We start from the raw sequence: 21489 nt of genomic DNA, 5'->3' as shown, positions 1-21489 counted from the left end.
TTTAAAGAGTTCTGGGAACCCTTAAAATTGTGTATCACATCTTTGCATGGATGGGAGTCCCAAACTGTTATGATCACCAAACGTATTAAAAATGGACAGAGACAGAAAGGGTTCATGGACAAATGGAAATGGAACCAGTGTTGAGAGGTAGAAGAGAGAGAATTTCCTTATAATATGATTTTAGTGTTGAAAAGTGGAGAACAAGAGGGGCAGTGGAAAATGAGGAGATGGTATGTCAGAAAGTAGATGGCCTGCCTGAGGCCACAACACAGGGTTTGGATCTGAGCTAGAACCTGGGGTCCTGAGCCCCAGCCCACAATGTTTCCACCAGGCTTGCTGTCCCTGCTGCCCCACGGGAACCAGGGCCATCTGATCAAGGCTCCTCACTGTCCTCATGCTCACCTCATAGATGCTCTTTCCCTTGCTTTCTTTCTAGAAGTGGAGCAGATCGAGGCCATCGCCAAGTTTGACTACGTGGGGCGGTCCCCACGTGAGCTGTCCTTCAAGAAGGGGGCCTCTCTGCTCCTGTACCACCGTGCCTCGGAGGACTGGTGGGAGGGTCGTCACAATGGCGTGGATGGACTCATCCCACATCAGTACATAGTCGTACAGGACATGTGAGTGGGAGTCAGGAGTTTCTTTGAAGAATGCTGATTGATTAGTAATGTCTGGAATGGGCACAGGAAGGGGAGTGCGGGGTTGTATGCCAGACAGTTGCTCTCACTGGTGTGACGTACCTAGTCTTTTGTAAGAATGAGTTATATCTAACTTCCCCTTAGATGGTGCTCCCCTTAACAAATAAGCAAATTGCTCATCCTTCACAGTACACAGAGGCAGCATTTGGTGCTGTTGGCTCACCTTCCTGGTGCACCTGCTAGCCTCAGGGCACTCATCATTTGCCCTGGTTCTAAGCATCCCTTTGGATCTTGCCATATTCCTCCACCCTCTTGAGCCATCCCGGTAGTCAGTGGCCAGCCCATTGCCCACCATTCTCTGCCCCCCATGTGGCTGTCTCAGAGGATGGGCAGAAACCATCATCCCCTCGTTTCCACTTAGTAGGGGACTGTTATTTTTTAAAAATAATTTCAGGCACAACAAGAAAGAAAGGCCTGTAACCCAAATACCTAGCTCTACCAGAAAGTCCAGAAAGGCTATACCTTCTCTTCTTAGAAAGACATTGAAGGTTCCTACAACACACACTCCCTCTGAGCTTGGGTCAGGCTCATGTCGAACTGCTGAATCAGCGAAGCAGCCACCACACTAGACCACAAGGGGAAGGGAACAAAGGCATAAGGTTTGATGGCACAGGGACTGGTACAAAACCAGAGAAAAGTCCAAGGCCAGGCAGACAACAACAGAAATGCCCATGGAGGACCCTCAGCAGCCCTCTGATGTCCCCAGGCTTCTGGCAGGGAGAGGGCAGTGGGAAGAAGCCTACAGGGCTTCCCAGCAACCTCGAGCCCCCTCACGATTATCCACAGCCCTGGATCGGGAGCTGAGAGATGGAGATACTTTCCTTCCTCCCTTGCTTAGCCCAAAACTGGTTCTCATGGAGCCTTGTGGAGACTCAGCTCCCAGTGCTCAGCTTGTGGGCTCCTCCCCGCACTTACTCCAGCACTCCCACCAGCATTTAGCTTGTCCTAGCCTGGAGCAGCCTGGGAGAGAAAATCCCAGAGGAGGGGGAAGAGAAGGTCAGCCTGGCACAGAGAGGCATCTCTGACCCCTGAAGGTGAGGAGGAGTGTGCTGCTAGGTGCGTGTGTTGCTATGGTGCACAGTGGGAAGTGGCTTATTCCGGGGATGGGCACAAATTAACCGTAAGGTGTGTGTGGATCCGCCCTTCAGACAGGTGCCTTACACACCCTGGGTTCTCAGAGCAAAGCACTCCCAATTCACGTGTGTCCTTCTCCCCAGGGATGATGCCTTCTCCGACAGCCTGAGCCAAAAGGCTGACAGCGAGGCCAGCAGTGGGCCACTGCTGGATGACAAGGCCTCCTCCAAAAACGACCTCCAGTCGCCCACGGAGCACATCTCGGATTACGGCTTTGGGGGGGTGATGGGCCGGTAGGAAATGCGGGTTCATTCTTTCCTGATAGTGCCATGCTGTGTCTGATTAGGGAGAGGTGGGGGCGGGCAGAGGGAGAGAGGGAGGCTGTTGTGGCCCCTTGTTCCCTGCAGGATGTGTTATCGGGCACACCTGGGGGATGGGTGCTGGCTGGAGCTGGTCCAAGAATGCCAGGTGTAAAATGGCCCAGCTTGCACTGGCAGTTGGAGAAGGAGAAGAAGAGACATATATTGGCAAATCCACGCTTTTTATGTAAAATAGTAATGATGGGAGAAAGAGAGAGTTATAAATTGGCAAGTATTTTTCCTACCTCTCTCCAGTTCTTGCACCTCCTCCCTACTTTCTGTTGAAGAACTAAGTTGTTATATTTAAAAATTTAAAGCGCCTATACTCCCTGAAGTGCATTACACAAACAGAAAACTCAAACCCACTCATGCGTTGGGGGAAATTGACACTTGCGGCCACCCACTTCTTTGGTGGGGAGCCCATTTGCCAATTTCTTCCCTCCCCCGTGTGTGGGCTGGGCTGTGTCACATGACCTTTCTGCCGGGCAAGGAGCTGTGCATGTCCTTCCACATGCAGGGATAGTCCAAAGACTGTGATTGTTTCCCAAAATAAATTAAATAAGAAGAAGAAAAAGAAGAGGAAGCTGACAGTTTTTCACTGCTTCCTTAATCAGATTCTCAGAATGTCATATTCTTCATGTTTTTGGTGGAGAGGTCATGTGATCAGCTCACACATACGGGTGCTTGCAGGTAGAGCCAGAGAGTTCGTCGCAATAGGAGCATATGTTTATGAATTTATTTCAGCAGAAGTCTCAGTGCCTCCTTTTAACGCATATTCTATTCAGTTCAGCAAATGGCTCAGGCACTGTGATAGGTGACAGAAGGGCGGGAGGGCGAGTAGAAGTGGGGTAGGTAGAAGACCAAGCCATGATTCCTTGACTTTCAGGAGGGCAGTATCTTGTCCTGCCTCACTCTTCCTCTCCCTGTGCCCCCCTTCCCCTACTTTCTTCTGGTTCTTTCTTTCTCAGTATTTCCTCCTCTTGAACTCCTATGCTTTGGTCCTGTTGGGATACCCACAGGCAGTGCTTAGCTTGGCTGGTGGCTCTGGGATCTAAAGTGCTGCTGACCACATTGAACTTGGTCCTCTGGTCACGGACCATTCCAACACTCTGGCCCTCGTCCCCACCCTTTCCCTCACCAGTGCCTTCCAATCTTTGTTGACGTACGTAGGATGTAGCAAAATCACCTGTGGGTGAAGCCTTTTCTCTTTAGAGTGCTTCCACACCCACCAAGCCTCCCAGGAAAGTGGGCAAGGAATATTGTGCCTATTTACCAGATTAATCAAGTGGATATGAAAGAGTACACAGGAATCCCCATGACAAAGCCAGCCTTTCTGATAGATAACCCCGTCCCCTTTTCCCTCCACCAGGGCCTCCCTAAAGAGTGGAAGGTGGCCAGATGCATGGAAGGCATGTCCAGTGATGCAATTTTTAGTCCTGAATGACTAGTGGGGGAGATTGGGGGTGGGTGACAATACTGGACTGTGTTCAGTTCCCAGGGTCCCCCTCCTGTGCTTGCAGGGAGCTGGTGACTTTTCGGTACAGTCAAGCCTCAATGCTTCAGACCTATTAAGAAGCCTTTCAGAATCATGGAAATGTCTGAACCACTTAAGAATATATCATTAGCCCAACTAACCATTACCATAGAGTTCCCAGGTTGCAATTCTCCTGGCCTTGACTTGACATGTAGACAAGATTCATTGTGTGATTTGTAGCACCACCATCTGCAGTTTGGAAGCAGAATGCTTCTAATTCCTCCCTTTTGTGCATTTTAAGCCTGCCCTTTGCCACTAAGTTACACGCTCAGCCAGTGCTTTCATTGCACAGTTGAGTCTGGCTGAATGAGGCTTTACTATACCTGCTCCCTAGACTAGTATGTAGTATGTGGCGTGGGGTTAGCTGACCTGTTCTGAGACTTGCCAGGGTTGACCTCTACCCCATGCCCCTGCCCCCTGGCTCCTTTGCAGAGTGCGGTTACGATCTGATGGAGCGGCCATCCCCAGGCGCCGAAGTGGGGGCGACACACACAGCCCGCCCCGGGGCCTGGGCCCCAGCATAGACACGCCGCCCCGGGCTGCCGCCTGCCCCAGCAGCCCTCACAAAATACCCCTCACCCGGGGGAGGATCGAGAGCCCTGAGAAGCGGAGGATGGCGACATTTGGGAGTGCCGGCAGCATCAACTACCCTGACAAGAAGGCTCTCTCCGAAGGGCACTCGATGAGGTCGACCTGCGGCTCCACCAGGCACAGCAGCCTGGGGGACCACAAGTCCCTGGAGGCTGAGGCCCTGGCAGAAGTAAGGGCCAGTGGGAAGGCAGGCTGGGCCATCTGAGAACCCCGAGGGCGGCTGGGTGGGGGCCTGTGGACTGGGGAGGCACTTTGCCCTTCACACAAGACTCGAGGTTAAGCCAGAACACGAGAGCGAGAGCAAGCTGTCTCCCCATGGGAGTGGAGGCTGGATGGGTACGGTTGCTAGCTAGGGATCCTGTCAAAACTGAGACCCTCCAGTCTCCACGGCTGGAGTGGGGATTCCCTGCCCCAGGAGGCAGGCCAGATGAGAGGGATTGGTAGTGACAGTTGTCTCCACAAGATGGCACAGTTGAGTCATTCATTCATTCATTCATTCATTTATTCATCTGTTCATTCATTCATTCATTCCTTTATTGACAAACGTTGATTGAGCCACTATTGTGTGACGGTGCTAGGCACTAAGAGTACAGTGATAACCTAGAATGGACCCAGGCCCTGTCCCCTGCTGTCTGTCTTCCTCTAAGGCCTCTCTGCAGCCCACTCCGCAGATTGACGCATCACCTCTCAGACTAATGCCAGGCTCGTGCCTAAACTACTCAGCTGATCTTTCTCTGAGCTTTCTGTCTTTCTGGCTCACATTCTGCCAGGGGAGAGTGGTGGTCGGGATGGTGGTAGAGGGGTGATCATTACATTTTATGTTTTAAAGTTTTACCTCTTGGTTCACGCTGGGACAGAGCAGGAATAGCAGTGAAGTCCATAGGGGAATTCACTTAAATAGAATGGGCCATGGAAAGCTGGTGATCTCGGCGCCCGGCTGGGGTGTATAGCAAAGCTGGGGAGAGGATTGCTCTCGCTGCCCTCATGTAGAAGGCCCCCCACAGCTGATCCTTTTGGATAAAGGCATGCAAAGCCTCTTCTTAAAGTAGCTAGTAGCTAGCTAAAATATCATAAAGGAGCATAAAAGCTACTATTAGCCATTAGCCAGACAACCATAGTCTCTTAACAAAGCAAACAGGATAGGCTGGACCCTGCCTGTGCTAGATTGGAGCCTGTTGTGGGAGTCCAGGGCAAGCAGGAGGCTGCCTGGGAGCCGGGGAGGAGAGAGGGTAAAAGAGGGCATGGCTGCAGAGAGGGGCCAGCAGGACGTCTCCAGGCAGCAAGCCCATCAGTGTGACAAGACTTGGAGTTTTTCTGGGCTTGCCTCACCGGACATTGTGCAGCACGCCTGCTAGCAGCAGTTTGAAGCAATGTTCCCTGATGTTGGGGGTTGCTTGGGCTCTGGCCTAGCTCAGCCTCAGCAGCTCCCGGCGCCTCCTTTGGTGTGGAGGCATCCCTGTGACACCTGTGTGAGCCACGGACTCTGGCTGAAGGGAGTTTGAAAATGACTGCCTGGCAGTTTACAAAGTGCCATCACATCTATTTTCTCATCCCATCTTCACAGTAAATGTAGGGGCTTTCAACAGAGAAGCAAAGTATGGTACAGAGGGCCCGAGGCTTGTCCAGGGTTGCACAGTGAGCAAATGGCAGAGGAGTCTTTTCACTGAAAAATTCCAGTCCCTTTGCCCTAGCCACAGGGCTCCGGAGTTGAATGCTGATGTCCTGCTACAGCGCCCCCTCCTGGCTTGAGGAGGAACAGAAGCCTTGGGAAGGTGGAATGAACTGTCCTAATGGCTCTCTGTCAGAGTGCTCTCCTACTGATGAGCTTTTAATATTACAGCATCCCCAGGAATTGCATAGGAAGATGAGAGGTTTTATTGCTTTTTAAGATTTTTTATTTTTGGGAAAAAAGCATAGTTTTTAAAATTATGATACAGAGGAGAAAGTAACAGTCTCATTATTCTGTAGTGAACATTGTGGACATTCTGATAAATAACCTCCAAGGGATTTTTCTATGGGCAGGAACTTTTTTAAATATAATTTTTTAAAGTTTATTTATTTTTTAGAAAGAGAGAGAGAGAGAGACAAAGACAGAGAATGAGTGGGGGAGGGGCAGAGAGAGAGGGAGACACAGAATCCGAAGCAGGCTCCAGGATCTGAACTGTCAGCACAGAGCCCTATGCAGGGCTCAAACTCGTGATGGAACTCACAAACCGTGAGATCATGACCTGAGCTGAAATCAGATGCTTAACCGATTGAGCCACCCAGATGCCCCACAGATTATTTTTTTTTTTTAAATAACAGTAATGATTAGAGGCGTAAGCTCTAGAGGCTCACTGTCTGGGTTGAAACTTGGACTGTTCTAATAACTAGCTATGTGACCTTGGGCAAGTTACCTAACCAAGATGAACTCCTATTTCCTTATGTGTGAAATGAGCATAAGAAGTTGGTCCGAGGGTTGTGGGTTATCGTTAAGTGGAAATGAGCATAGGAGTAGTTCCTACTTTATACGTGTGAGGATTAAATGAGCTACAAATGGAAAGAGCTAGGACAGGTGCTTTGTTATTACCATTGTCACTGCCATTATTATTTGTGAGTGCTAACTATATATCAGGTGCTGTGCCAAGCTCTTCCCAGGAACTATATCATTTAACATGCTCATCAACACCCTGAGGTCATATTATTATGATCTGTATTCCCAAATGAGAATTCTGAGGCTCAGAGAGTTGCAATAATTTACCCAGAGTCAGTAGCAAGGAAGTGGGTTTGAACCCGTGTCTGTCTGACTCCAGAGCCTGCCTTCTCAACCAGTAGGCTCACCTGCCCTTGTGGCCCCTACCTGTGCAGGCAAGTGTGCAGGCGATGCCCACAGGGATTCCCTCGGTTGGTCGAAGAACACTCTGGAGAGTTCCTCTCCCTGCCAGCCGCAAGGTTCATGTGTGGGGATACCTCCCTAAGAAGCCCACAGGCCGTGGAGGAAGGACTGGACCCTAGGCCTCCAGACTCTGTGCTGACCAGAAGCTCTTTCTGTCCCCAGGACATCGAGAAGACCATGAGCACAGCTCTGCACGAGTTGCGGGAGCTCGAGAGACAGAACACCGTCAAGCAGGCGCCAGATGTGGTGCTGGACACCCTGGAGCCCCTGAAGAACCCGCCTGGCCCCATCAGCTCAGAGCCTGCCAGCCCCCTGCACACCATCGTCATCCGCGACCCCGACGCTGCCATGCGCCGCAGCAGCAGCTCGTCCACCGAGATGATGAGCACGTTCAAGCCCGCGCTGTCCGCCCGTCTGGCCGGCGCCCAGCTGCGCCCGCCCCCCATGCGGCCCGTGCGGCCGGTGGTCCAGCACCGCTCCAGCAGCAGCAGCAGCTCGGGCGTGGGCAGCCCGGCCGTGACGCCCACGGAGAAGATGTTCCCCAACAGCTCCGCGGACAAGTCGGGCACCATGTGACCTCCAGGACGGGGCGGCATCGCCACGGCTCGCCGTGGCCTGCCGTGGCCGGGGGTGGCCTCTTTGACTTCCGCGGCCCTCCCAGTGCCCCTGGTCTTGTCGGGTGGGGACCAGAAGAAGGTCCACCTGGAAGTGCGTCTGTGCAGAGTTGAGGCCCAGGCCCTGGCTGCGGCTCCCGTTCAGCCGTGTGAATCCCGCAGACCTCCCGCGTGTAGGCAGGCGCGCAGAGGGCTGCAGGTGCAGGAGCGGGAGGCCCAGCCGGAGCCTCTCCTAGGATGGGGGCAAAATGTTAAACGGCTTCCCTGCATATGGTCACTGGAAAATGATTCTCTCCACATTCTCTCTACATACATAAATATGTGTGGATATGTATGTGTGCATATATACACACATACATGTATGTATATGTCTGTAGGTGTGTGTATATATATATTTATGCATCTATATACATATACTAGATCTGGACACACAACTAAATGTATATAGGATCTCCTTTTTCTTTTTATGAAACTTAGATTTACCTCAGACCCATGCCACCAAACACCTCCCGCTGAGTTACTTGGTGGGACTTGCAGGGACCTTTCTGGGAGAATTTAGAGGCCTCAGTGACTGCGGATGAAGCAATACACCACTAACCTGCAGAAAAATACACAAAAACAGTCTCCCACTGTCTCCAGAAGTCGTGGCCTTCCAGAACAGTCTGCCCCTCACGGAAGGGTGGGGCAGACCGTACCCCAAGCAGGCTGCTCCTAGAGGTGGGGAACCCTTCACAGAACCCCCCTCCCCGCCCACCCCAGAGACCCTGCCTTTCCACCCGGAGGCCAAGGGCCAACCATACCCAGAAGGCACGGGAGGACGTTGGCGAGAAGGCCCCTGACCACAGCATCCTTGTGTTCTTATGTAGAAAAGGGGTAGTGAGAACCTAGGCCGCCTCGCAGCGTAGTGTTCTGTGTGGTTGGGAAAAAGGCAAAACAAAAACAGTGGTGTGGAACACTTCAAAACCTAGACACGCGGTAGGAATAAAGTAACTATAGAGGTTTAACTTTTACCATTTTCAAAATATTTAATTTTTTCTTTTTTTCTTTCTACTAATTATACTGTGTCAGATCTGGAACTAAACAGGCAAGGAGGCTTTCAGTCACATTTTAATTTAAAATCAGGCCACGACCCACTTTGGCCAGTGTCCTCCCGCGTGAAACACAGGGACCTCACAGCAGGGGCCAAAGAGGGGCCATCCTTGGCACTTTCTGTCCTGGAGAACACTTCAGTTGCCTTCATTGAATGAAACGGCTTCCCTCTCTCCCTTCCCTTCCCAGACCCTACATTCCCACCCTCCACCCACCACCTCCAGAACATTTAGTGTAATTGAAAATATGGTGATAGAACTGAGGTGAGTGATTTTTAAGGACTAGGAGCTAGACTTCGGCCTCTCAGCTGGGAAAAGGCCTTCTGGCTCACTCTTGTTCCATTCCATTTTACTTCCTCTTTTGATCTTTGTATTTTCCAGAGATAGGCTGATTTCTGGATGATGGAATATAGGCGAATCACATCCTAAGGGGGCCACTTTTATTTACCCCCTAAAGCCACGGGTCTCCTTACTGTTCTCAAGCATTACCTCTTTCTCTGAGTGTATCTCCATGGCTGTGGTTTGGAGTCAGAAGTCCTGTGTTTGAGTCCCAGCCCCCACCTCTCAGGAGCCGTGGGCCTTGGGTCATGCCATTCCACCTTACTGAGCCCCAGTTTCCTGCTCCGTAAAGATAAAATGTAGGTGAGCAAGCTCTGGAAGCTGGAAAGCACTGTGCCAACATGATCGCTCTTTTTATTATCATTAGTAAGGTAAGTCTTTTAGATCAAAACCCACCCAGGATCTTCCTTTTGAAGCCTCCTCATAACATTTCAGAAGTGAGTGCTAGAATTTTCCTAGTAGTTTCCTAAGAGCCCTGAAGCCCAGCCCTACAGATATATCACCTACTGATGCTTGAAATTCTGTCCTTACCCTTTCACTCCATTGGACCAAGTTTTGCCCTCTCCTCTTGTCCTCTATAAAAAGGTAAATGCACCCCAGGGGAAGGGATCTAGTAAGTCTCTAATACCAGAGTGTGCAGGAATGGTCGGCCATTCTGTCTCATTGGAAGCACTGGCAGTGAGCTCACTCAGTGGAAGGAAGAGTCAAGAAAGGACACACACAAAAAGAGTGCCAGAGAGAGGTCAATGATAAATGTCCTTGTTTTGCCTAAAACCACCCATTCTGTTTTAGCTCCTGGAAATGAAGGAGCCTCAGAACCAGCTAGGAGCCCCTCTGCCTTTGAGCAGAGATCTATCCCCATTTTACAGCTTGGAGAAGAAAGCAAGGCCTTGGGATGTGCTGTGACTTGCCCAAGATCTAACAGATGGCAGCGAGTGAGTGTCCTGTCAGGGGCTTGCCTAGGAGGATGCTATGCCCTCTGGCCAGGACACAAGACTTCTCATTTTTACCCCAGAGATACTCCCAGACCTTAAATGCAGTCACCTCCTGTGCAAAATGTCATATTATCTGACACAGCTACCCAATGAAAAGTGAAAAGTTGAGTTGATGAACATGTTGCCTGATCTGTGGAACACCGGTGAGACTGTGTGGTGGTTCCTACAGATTGACCGAGGTTTTCCTTACTGAAAACGGATCTGTCTGCCTGTCATCAACTTACCTGAAGGCAGAGTCTTCGCTGTTTTCTTTTAAGTCCCTGTTTTTCCATTGGGAAATGACCAATGAGTTCACATTTAGGGAAGCTCATAGCCCACTCATCCAGCCGCAGATCTGACCCTTGATGCAGAACCACATGGAAAAATACTTTCCTGCCCCACGTCTCCCCTTTTCCTCATCTGGCACTATGCATGTCTCCGCCACCCTCCATGCACACCCTGTCCCATCCACGGTCACTGAGCATTGGCATTCTCTTCCTGACTCCTGCCTGTGTTAGTCCACTATATATTGCTGTATTTGCTTAAATGCTGGAAAGTAACTGTTAAAATGTGAAACTGTAATTTTTAAAAAGGCTACAATTAAATTATAGCCAATGCCACTCACCAAATCTTTGCACCTAGTAGATAGATCAATGTAAAAAACAAATATCAGAAACCTAACTGTACAGTGAGTGTGGGGGAAACGTAGTAACCTAGTTAGTAGTCCTCAATATAACCAATTGTACAAGGGGAAGTGGTGGTTTCCTACTTGTTCATCGCCATTACTAAGAGCTGTACTGATCAGTTCGTCGATAACGGGCATTTTTTTTTTCCTTCTTCACAGAATGATTTCTTTTCTTAACCTTCGACTTACCCTGAGGTCAAGCCTTTTGTCTTTATGTGTAACCGATGTTTAGTCTATTTTAGGAATGAACCAGCAAGATGTTCATTTAAAACTGACCAAAGACAATTCATTCCTGGTCTAGTTTCCTGGGTCCTGGGGCCCAGCCGCCGCTAAAGACCTTTCTCCGATAAAATTTGAGAACAAGCCGTGCTTCCTACCCCACTCTCCTTCTCTCCCTTTATTCCCCTTTCCTCTTCAAGAGCTGCTCTGAGCTGTGGGATTCTATGAAAAATTCTTGCCTTTCCTTGTTTTCAGTGCTAACGATTTCTCACCTTGAAGCGCCTTCTGAACCCCGGACAGAGCGCACAACTGGAGGGAATTGTAAGCTCGGGAATTAGACTTGGGAGTCTTTTCTCTGAGGTCACCAGGCCAAGGGGCAGGAGAGAAATGGATTCCCAAGGGATGAAAGGTTTCTATTCAATGAAGAAATCCGAGTGGGAAGAGACCCAGGGAAATGGAGCCATCCTTTGGCTACGGCTGGAACCAGCAGTTCAGAGATCTGCCTTATAAACACTTCAGAACTGGTTTGTGGTACACAAAGGGGAGCCAGTCTGGGGAAGGGCCTTTACGTGGGGCTTGCTTCTCTGTTGGCATCCCCTGGAGTGCCTTGTTGGGTATATTTCTTTCTCATTCAGGAGGCATGAACGCAGAGGACTTCCCGTGGCCTGGTTGTTACTTGGCACCCCGCACACGTACATGGCTGATGGAAAACCACAAGGACTAATGCAATGGTTCTTCCTCTCAGTCTTTCTATCCCTAACTTTTCACACATCCAGATGGTTCCACACTAGAGCAAATGCCTCATTCTCCTGAGAATCCCAGAAAGAAGAATGGCTGGCTCACAACCGTGGTGGGAGGCCCCGCTGGGCCCAGGAGGACGGGCGGGGAGGAAAAGGCAGGCAGGGGTGCGCGAGGTGTTGCTTAGCTGATTTTCTGCTATGCAGAGCTAATGCTGACGTTTCATGTCAACTTCCCCGGTTCTCTGGGGTCTCCTCTCTTTTGAGCAGCCGTGTAGAGAATTCCCCACATACCCAAAGCTGCCCAAGGGAGCTGAGAGAAGGGACTTTGCTGTCATGTCGGACTCCTCCCGGCTTCTCCGAGGTTGGTCTGCCGACGTCCCGCTGTCCCATCCTCCGGGACTGGCCGAATGGCCACCGCTGCCCCTTGCCGACACCTCCTTTCTGTGTGAACTGTCCCAGGCAAATAACAAAGCTGTTCCTTGGACCAGAGCAACCAGAGTGCACTTTGCCTTCCTTAGACGGAAGTAGATTCTGGCTAGAGCTTCTGCTCAGGCTCTAGTTCCCGGCAGTGTGACTGTTTACACGGTTTGGCAATAGATTTGGTTCTGATTGCTTCAGAGTGGCTGGTCGATTTAGTTTCCTTTGGTTTCCTTCCTCCCCAAACTGTGTCAGGAAAAATCAAACCGAAAACAACCCTAGGAAATTGCTGGTTGCCTGTCCCCACGTGATGATAAGTGTTGCCCTCTTCCGGATATCGTTTCTCTACCTTACAACCAAACGCCCGTCCTATAGAGTGTCTGTTGCGTATTCTGATGGTGCCTGCTGGTTTGACGTGGAGCTATCCTGTGAAATAAAACAGCTTAACTTTTCTGAAACATGCTCCCGTGGCTTTCTGAGAGGGTGAGGTGGCATGAGGGGGTAGGGGGAGGCCCCCCGAAAGGTGTTTCTACCCTCCAGTCCACACTGCCTCTTGCTGCCCCCAGGAGCCATCCCTGAGATATCCTTCAGCTCAGATCCAACAAGGCAAAGGCCAACCTTCCAAGGAGGACTGCTTCCCCTGTAGAGCTAATTGAAAAAGGTAATGGTGGGATGCCCTCTGGGAAGGCGGAAACTGGAAATGTCAAAGCAGAGGGAAATGAGAGAAGGAGCTGGTCATCTACAGAAGCCCTGGAATACTGAGTGCCCATGTAAAGGCATATGCACTGTTTTAACATTGGTGTCTACACACGTGATACTGCCCCTTGGATTTATTTTTACATGTGTGTGTGTTTGTGTGTGTATGTGTGTGAAGTTTATTGATCACTTATTTCTGTCCCAGTTGCTAGATAAAAGCCCTATAAGTGCATTTTCTCATCAAATTTTCAAAACACTTATTGAAGGTAAGTACCTTTCCTAAATCCCATTCTGCAGATGCAGAAATTGAGGCTCTAAGAGGTTAGGTGGCTCACCCAAGGTTAAGAGGGAAGGAGGCCAGTATGTCTCCAGAGCCACACTCTTTATAAGTTCATTGTACTGCCTGTCATTAAGCACGCCCATTACGCCAGCATTGGCAGTAGGATCTCAGGGTTAAGGTAACTTGCTGCCTGCCACCGTCAAGGAAGACTCTGGGCCTTTCCTTTCTGATGAACCCTCCGGTGGCTCTTCATGCACGGGCCTCTTTGCAGAAGAGAATAAGGTCTTCCATCAGCCTTGGGGAATCCATTATTCCCACCCTAAGCTTTCAGCCCTCAGTGCTGGCCCCTCGCCAGCTTCAGGCTGCAGTACCGTGAAACCTTCCAACAGTCTCAATTTTGTATGCGCCCCACAGTCTGTTCACTTGCCCATAGCAACCATGCTCACTTGAGAGCCTCAAGTTAGAAGCCTCTCATTCATTCAACAAGATGTAGGAAGCACCTTTGTGTGCACCTTGCCCCGAGTTAGCTTCTGCGGAACAGGTGGATGAGACCCAGTCCCTACCCTCGAGATGCTCAGAATTGCACAACATGATCACTCCAGAATTCTGAAGTCAACTTCGATTCCTTATGACAATGATTAAGAGGACAGTGTCTCTGTGCCACAGAGGCACAAAGAAAGGGCACGTTTTAACTGTTCATCTGCTGTGCTAGCCACAAAGCAGTCCGTTGCTGGACTAGCCACTTCTGGACAGATCTGTTTAGGACTCTTCATTTGTGCATGACCATCTATCCAACACAAACAGCCTTAAGAGAATTTATCAGCTCACATAACAGGATACTCTACGGCTGGCTTCAAATATGGGAGGATATGAGAATGTGAGTGTTGCCTCCAGGCTGTGGTCCTCTGCTTCCTGCAGGCCAGCTCTACTCAGCTCTGCGTGTTAACTTCACAGCCACGCAGGCTGTCTGGAATCTCCGATGGCCTGGCGGCTGCCGCAGCCCCCTTTATCTGCACCTCCTCAGCATCAATACCAGTCTCAGCTGTGCTGCCTTCGGGCCAGACTGAGCTGCAGGTTTGCTCCTGAGGCCGGTCAGAGGATAGGATCGACCAGTGGGCCTAAGCAATCCTGGGTTTCAAGGGTGGTGTCAAACCCACCCAAACCCTGTATCAGGAAAAAATAGCTGCCCAAAAGAGATCCTAGGAGCTGTCCTTACCCAGTAGACCCATGATTAATGATAAATGGAGGTGGTTTCTATTGACTAAGTTTTAGAGTGACCAGTTATGCAATAATAGCTAACTGATAACCTAGAAAAATACCCATGCAAATACACTAAAACTTTGCCCTTATGCATGGACAACAGATTAACAATAATTGGGGCACCTGCGTGGCTCAGTTGGTTAAGCATCCAACTTCCGCTCAGATCATGGTCTCATGGCTTGTGAGTTCAAACCCCATATCAGGCTCGGTGCTGACAGCTCAGAGCCCAAAACCTGCTTCAGATTCTGTGTCTCCTTTCTCTCTGCCCTTCCCCTGCTCGTGCTCTGTCTCTGTATCTTTCAAAAATAAATAAACATTAAAAAAATTAAAGCTAATTTTCATGGAGTGCGTACTCTTTCTTCCTAAAAACACAGTACAAAGTACTTCACATACTTTATATTGAACTCTTAAGACAACCCACAGGTGTAAATTATGTTAGTAACCCTATTTTTATTTTATTTTGTTTTATTTTATTATTTTACCTTGAGAGAGAAAATCCCAAGCAGGCTCCACACCATCAGCTCAGAGCCTGATGTGGGGCTTGAACCCACAAACTGCAAGATCATGACCCAAGCTAAAATCAAGAGTTGGACACTTAACTGACTGAGACACCCAATACCCTATTTTATAAATGAGGAAATTGATGTGCAGGAGATTCAAGTCTAGGATTCCATAACTTCTCTAGTGCCAGAGCCCACCCCTGTCTCCTCTCCCACCCTGCCTGCAAGACAAAATACAGGAAACCCCTTTGGGTTCAGCCCTTTTGGGCCAGGCAGTATTATGTGGCCCCTAAAATCCTGAATGTAGGGAGGCTCATTGCTCTGACTACCTTAAGATTAAAGACTATGCCAGCTTCTCCTAGAAACCCTTGATAACTCTATTATTTATCAATTTCTTTTAAACTCTGATATTGAAGGGAGTGATTATTATAAATTTTTTGCATTCATGCCATATTTATTTTCTCATTTTTAAAGTCCAAATCCTTAAAGGACATATGGATTTATAGTAAGTGAGATGTTTATTTACCAAATGGAGAAGCTGAGGAACAGAGGAACCAGGACTTGCCCAAAGACTCAGGACCACATTAAGGAAGAGAAGACACCTCTAGCCTTCCTGGCCCAAGGCCCATGTTCCCCGGGGTCTAGCTACTCCCCACAACACCCACCCCTAGCACACCCAACTCCCACATTCTACACTGACTGGGTGGTCATAGTGAATTCTTGGGTATGGATGCACGTGCAAAGGCCCTGGGTTCAGACAGATTTGAGTGTGGCTCCCAACCCTGACTTGTATCAGTTTTTTGACCTTGGCAAGTGACTAACCTCCCAGAGCCTCTGTTTCTTAAGCAATATGGGGCTAATGAGAGACTACTTCTCAGGGCAGTTTGAAGTTTAGAAACGAAGAGCTATATAACATGCCCAGGCCATCCAAGCACCCAGCAAATGTTACTGTATTAGCCCCTGATTTCGCCTACTCATTGAAGAGTTCGGGTACATCTGTCACTGTCTCAGAAGAGCAGGTGGTAGAACATCTGAGGAATGGTTGAACCAAATGAGCTTTAAAGAAAAATCTTGAACTAGGACTCTGCCATATGCTGGCTACCAGATTTGGAACAAGTCCATTCCCTAGGCTGGGCCTCAGTTTTCTCATCTATAAAATAAAGGGGTTAGGGACATTGATCTTGACTATTTCTTCCAGATCTGAGGGGCTCACTTGATGTCTTGGTAGAAGGCTGCGGAAACACACAGGGAAAATGGCAACCATCCCCTGCCACACCCACCCTGCTCTCTATAGGGAACATCCTGTTGCCCCTGTGCCTTCAGTGGCCATGTATGATGACATGTCACCCCATCCCCTGGCCCAACTGATTGAGCCAAGAATGGCAGTTGAGCCAAAGGCAATTGATGGTGGGTTGGTTGGTAACTTTGGCCCTTGGCAAGTGGGGCCAATAAACTACCTTTTTAAGGAAGTTTGACCTGTAAGTAAGAAAACAGCCCATTACCAGGAGGAGGGGAAGATGATGGCCACAATGATGAGGAGACTGAAGGCAAGGAGGTAGCTTTTATGGACCATGTGGAGGTCAACATCACGAGGGAGGAGACTCCTTGAGCCCAATGAAAAGCCAATGGGTCTGACAAGACAAATGGAGGCAACCATGGGCTTTGAGAGCCAAACTGTCCTGACCCCAGAGAGAGAGTAACCCATCTGGTAGCTGCCCCATGCCTCTTCGTCACTGGAAGACCTTACACTCAACATCCTTGCTTCATGTGACTTGAGTAAGTTCCTGTTCTTGCAGTCAATAGGAAAAAGAAGGGAGAATGGTAGTAGCTGACATATTTTGAACACTTACTATGTTCCAGACATTCTTCTAAGCCCTCCCACATATAAATTAATCCTTCATCCTCTCAACCACCCTGTGAAGCAGATTTTATCACTATTCCTGGTTTACTCTTGAGGAAATAGCATAGAGAGGGTAAGTAACTTACTGCCAGATGTGCCGCTAGGAGGTGGGAGCTGGGGTCCTCACCTAGATGGTCTCACCCCGCACCCGGGTCTTTGCTGCTCCCTCCCAGTTTGGAGGACCAGACAGGACCCAACACATGACTTGGAACAGAGAACAGCGTGTAATAGTGAGCTTTGCTGGTCTGGGTGGTTTGGCCTGAGATACCTCACCTGGCAGGGCAGGGCAGGGGGGCTCTTGTGCCAGGCATCGGGGCAGATGTGGCAGAGATGGGTGGTGTGTGTGCTGTTGCTGGCTGCATCTCAGACAACCTCCCTAGAAGAAAGGAAGGAGTCAAGGTTCTACCAGACCAACCTGCCGCAGGGGGTGGCCAGGGCCAGGCAGCTCCTGCCTCTGGCATGAGTGAACATTTTATATTGGACAATTCTCCAGAAAAAGGGTGTGTGTGGGTAGTGGAGGAAGCCTTCCTAAGAGCCCCCTGACAGACACCTATCTCCCACTCTAGCCAAACAGGCCTAGAAATGACCCCGCTGCCGCCTCAGTGCATGTGGCTACAGGGGCCCTGTCCCTGGAGTGGCCTGTGAGGCCCCTTCACAGTGGAGGGATGTGGAGAATAATGGAGTGCAGGCGGGGGGGCATCAAAAAGAGACCACCAGCAGGAGCTGAAGTGCTGGCATGAGAAGTAGGGATTGTGCCTAAATAAGGGATGCTAAGAAGAAGCCGAGAGGAAAAGAACTATCCAGGCCTTTTGAGCCACCCCAGGAAGTCCAGCCTGGGATTTGAGAAGCAAATAATGCAAGTGGGATGTCTCTCTTACAGAATCAGCACCGGACAAATCGCATCCTGCTCACCTGCAGCTTCCTCATCCAGTCCAGGCAGCCTGGACTCACCGCTCTGAACCCTACAAGGCCCCACGGGACCGGCCCCTGCCCATCTGGCCCACCTCATCTCCTCCCCGTCCCTGCCTCAGGTCATTCTCCACCAGGGCCTCCCTCTCCTTGGACCCACTGAAGGCCACATACCTCAGGGCCTTAATCCTCACTTAGCCTCCTGCCTGCAGTGCTCCTTCCCAGCCTCTTCTCCCTGCTGCCTCCTCCCCTTCCTTACACTTTCTGTTCAAATGTCATTGCTTCCGAGAGGCCTCCTCTGATGACCCTGTGAAGCTGCCCCCCACCCCACTCACCATTTGTTTTATTTTCCCCACGGCACCTCCCTTCATTGGAATTTATTTTATTTATTTGTTTACTTAGGTATTATCTCTCTCCCCAAACTAAAATGTTTGAAATGTTAGAAAATCTGGGGTTCTATTTGTTCCCACCCTCTCCAGATGGCGGCGTGGAGCCTAGCACATAGTAAGTGCTCGGTGAATGTTTCTGCACACAATGACTATTTATTCGCAACTGGGGGCAGATGCCATTTCATAATGAGGAGGCTTTGGTAATGGAACAAAAATCACATCTTTGGCTATCATTCACTCATTTAACAGAGCATTCTTGAGCACCTACTACGTGCCAAGCATCGAGCTGGGTACTGGGGACAGAGCTGTAAGTGAAGTAGACCAAGATCCCTCTGGAGTTTATGGTCAAATGCTGGAGATCAAACAGTGACAACCATGAAACAGAAAATACCAAGGCTATAGGGAGGGGGATATTTGGTGCTGCTTTAGACTGGGAGGCTGGGACGGCCATTGAGAAGAAGCAGCTTAGCCTGGGAACAGAAGCCTAAGAAGGAGCTCACCATGTGTGGGGCTGAGGGTGGGGTTGGAGAGGGCATCAGGTGGGTAAACATCAAGGACAAACACCCTGAGGTGAGTAAGATCTTGGCACATGAGGCTGGAGAAGGCCTGTGTGGCGGAGACAGTGGGGGTGAGAGATGAGAAAATAGACCGGTGGGAAGGAAGGCATATGCAGAGTCCTGGTGAGAATGTTGTTCTAAGACCTGTAAGAAGTCTTTGGAAGTTTTTCATGGGGGCATTACTTGATCCTATATGTTGCTGATAAAAAATTATATATGGGGGCGCCTAGGTGGCTCAGTTAAGCCTCCGACTTCGGGTCAGGTCAGATTTCACGTTTGTGGGTTCGAGCCCCACGTCAGGCTCTGTGCTGACAGCTCGGAGCCTGGAGCCTGCTTCCGGTTCTGTGTCTCCTTCTCTCTCTGCCCCTCCCCCTCTCATGCTCTGTCTCTATCTGTATCAAAAATAAATAAAACATTAAAAAAATTTTTTTAAATTATATATGGCTTCTAGATCGCAGCTACTTTTCAACAATGGAGGGTCGAGCGATGATTAGGAATTCAAGTACTGCATTGGCCCATGTCCTAATAAACCTGCTTCTCTTCACCTAAGGTCTGATGGAGAAGGAGGAGGAAGAGGAGTGGAAATTTAAAAAAATAATTATTATTATAATCTGCCTTGAGTCACAAGCTTAGCGTGAACCAATAAATAATTATTAAATAAATAATAATTATTATTTATTAAGCACCTCCACCTAATTTTGTTTCTGGACTTCCAGCTTAGCCCTTTCTCCATCCTCATTTCACCCATTCAACCTCCCAAGGGTTGTTTTTTTTTAATTCAGTACGGAGATCAATGGCCCATGCATGGAACAGACCTGCAGACCTTATTTATAGACAACTTACAGAGTCTTGTCATATATGGAACAAGATTTTCCTTCTTCCTATGCCCATTCTCATTCATTTTCTTTTTATTCATATGCCTATTCTTTTATCTGGACCTACATCAGTGCCCCTAGGTCTTTGATGCTCTGATAAATAGCTTCGCTGTTTCTGCTTCATGTCATGCTGTTGAGAATTGCTTAAATTAGGACTCAAAAACCCAACTCAGCTAGCTTAGATGAAAAGGAATGATTTTTGCCCCATCTGAATGAAAAGAACATTACAATTCAGGAAGGACTAGATCCAGGTGTTCCAAAAATGTCAGCAAGCTTCTGTCTCTCTAGCTCTTAGCTCTGTTTTCCTTCACTTTGTCTACATTCTCAGGCTGACTCTTTCCAAGTGATGACCAGGATGGGCCAAAGCAAGCCCACATTTGCATCTTGGCATTCAGCTACACCAGTAGAAAAAGAGCATGTCCTAGTTCCCAGTAGAGGAGTGAAAGTCCCAGAATTTTCTCTGATTGGTCTGGCTCGCTTTACAAGATTAGCATGAACCAATCAGTGAATGGAGGGTGGAGCTTACTGTCATTGACCAGGTCCAGTCACTTGCCCATGTTTGAGCTAGTGGTTGGTCTCATCAGCCTTGCCTGACCACGTGGCTGAGAGTAACTCTCCAAAAGGAAGAGATGGCTTTTATTATCAGAAAAATGATGCTGGGAAAGCAACCCCAGGAGCCAATCAAGACTCTCATGGTCCAGGAGGTGCTCTTGAGAAATGCATTCAGAGCATGATCTTGGCCCTTCTTGCCAAGGTCCACAGATTCCTGCCAATGACAGGACAACACTTTCTCTCTTTAGCAAAATGCTTCATCTTTCTGCGGCACCCATTGCCGAAGAAGGGCACAGTGGATATAAATAAGACTCACGGATATGAGTCCAAGGCCAGACTGCCCGGGTTTAAATCCCTGCCTCCCTTCCTTACCAGCTGAGAAACCACAAAAGTTCTTTACTGTGCCTCAGTTTCCTCACCCCTAAAGTAGAGGTAGTAATAGTACTTGCCTTGTAGCTTGTTGAGAGAGGAAAGTTAGTACATGTAAAATGCTTGAGATAGTGCTGAGCACAGAGAAAAGCCTCAGTAGAAGTAGCATCCTACAATCATGATCTTGCTTTTTGGAGAGTCTTAATTCCAGTGTCCCAATCTCAAGGCCACATTCTTCTTTTTTCCCAGCAGACTTTGGAGTCTTCATGGAAATCAGACAAATTGAACCCCTGCTTCCATCCCCCAAGGCTCCACAGGGGAACATGGAGATCTCTGATGTTCACATTGAGCACTTACTATGTGCCAGACCCCATTCTAAGCAATTTATATAGACTATCTCACTCTTTTCCAACAGAAAAGCCATAAGGTATGGACTGTTATTAGCCCCATGAGGCTCATAAAGGTGAAGTAACTTTCCCAAGATCATATATCAGGTAAGAGTGCAAACCTGAATGCATGTAGATGATGTGAATTCGCACAACACAAGTGACAGCCCTGCCGCTCCCCATCCCCAGCTCCCATATTTTCTTTATTTCTGACATCCCCAGCCAAGGTCTCCATTCCAGGGATAGCAAGCACAGAGACACCTCTGTTAGCACAGAACCCCCCCCCCCCCCCCCCCCCCAAGACAGAAGCTCCTGGTGACAGCCCTGTCCTGGCCTCCAGATACACAGACTCTATACACAAGTGCCTGCAGGAGGGAAGGGCTGGGGTGAATTTGACTCTTTACCCCCTGGAGGCCCAGCTCAAGGCCCTGTAGTAAGGTGGCGCTCACCAAAGGCGGATTAGATGCCAGGGTGAGATGAAGTAAATGAATGAAGAATGAATGGGGTGATGATTCTTCTGCATTTCTGACCCAAAGCTTGAGTGCGCATCCGGCTCGGTCCTCCACTGCCCCCGTGTGGCCATTTGTAAAATGGCAGGATCAACGGTCTCCG

General features: G+C 49.2%; 1 protein-coding gene across 4 annotated transcripts in view; it reads left to right on the top strand.

The window, feature by feature from the left end:
* The window catches only part of SRGAP3 (SLIT-ROBO Rho GTPase activating protein 3), a 253404-nt gene extending 240742 nt beyond the window's left edge, over positions 1-12662 (top strand). For all 4 annotated transcript variants that reach the window (XM_029916799.1, XM_029916797.1, XM_029916796.1 and 1 more), the window contains 4 exons: positions 437-617; positions 1913-2062; positions 4095-4422; positions 7291-12662. In XM_029916799.1, coding sequence (XP_029772659.1) covers positions 437-617; positions 1913-2062; positions 4095-4422; positions 7291-7704 — 1073 coding nt within the window. In that variant the 3' untranslated portion in view covers positions 7705-12662. The remainder of the gene's footprint in view (positions 1-436; positions 618-1912; positions 2063-4094; positions 4423-7290) is intronic.
* The last annotated feature ends 8827 nt before the right edge of the window (positions 12663-21489 follow it).

Source organism: Suricata suricatta, chromosome 12 (genome assembly GCF_006229205.1).
Source record: "Suricata suricatta isolate VVHF042 chromosome 12, meerkat_22Aug2017_6uvM2_HiC, whole genome shotgun sequence".
Lineage (NCBI taxonomy): Eukaryota > Metazoa > Chordata > Mammalia > Carnivora > Herpestidae > Suricata > Suricata suricatta.
Note: the sequence above shows the minus strand (reverse complement) of the source record. Positions and strands in the feature narration are given on the sequence as shown.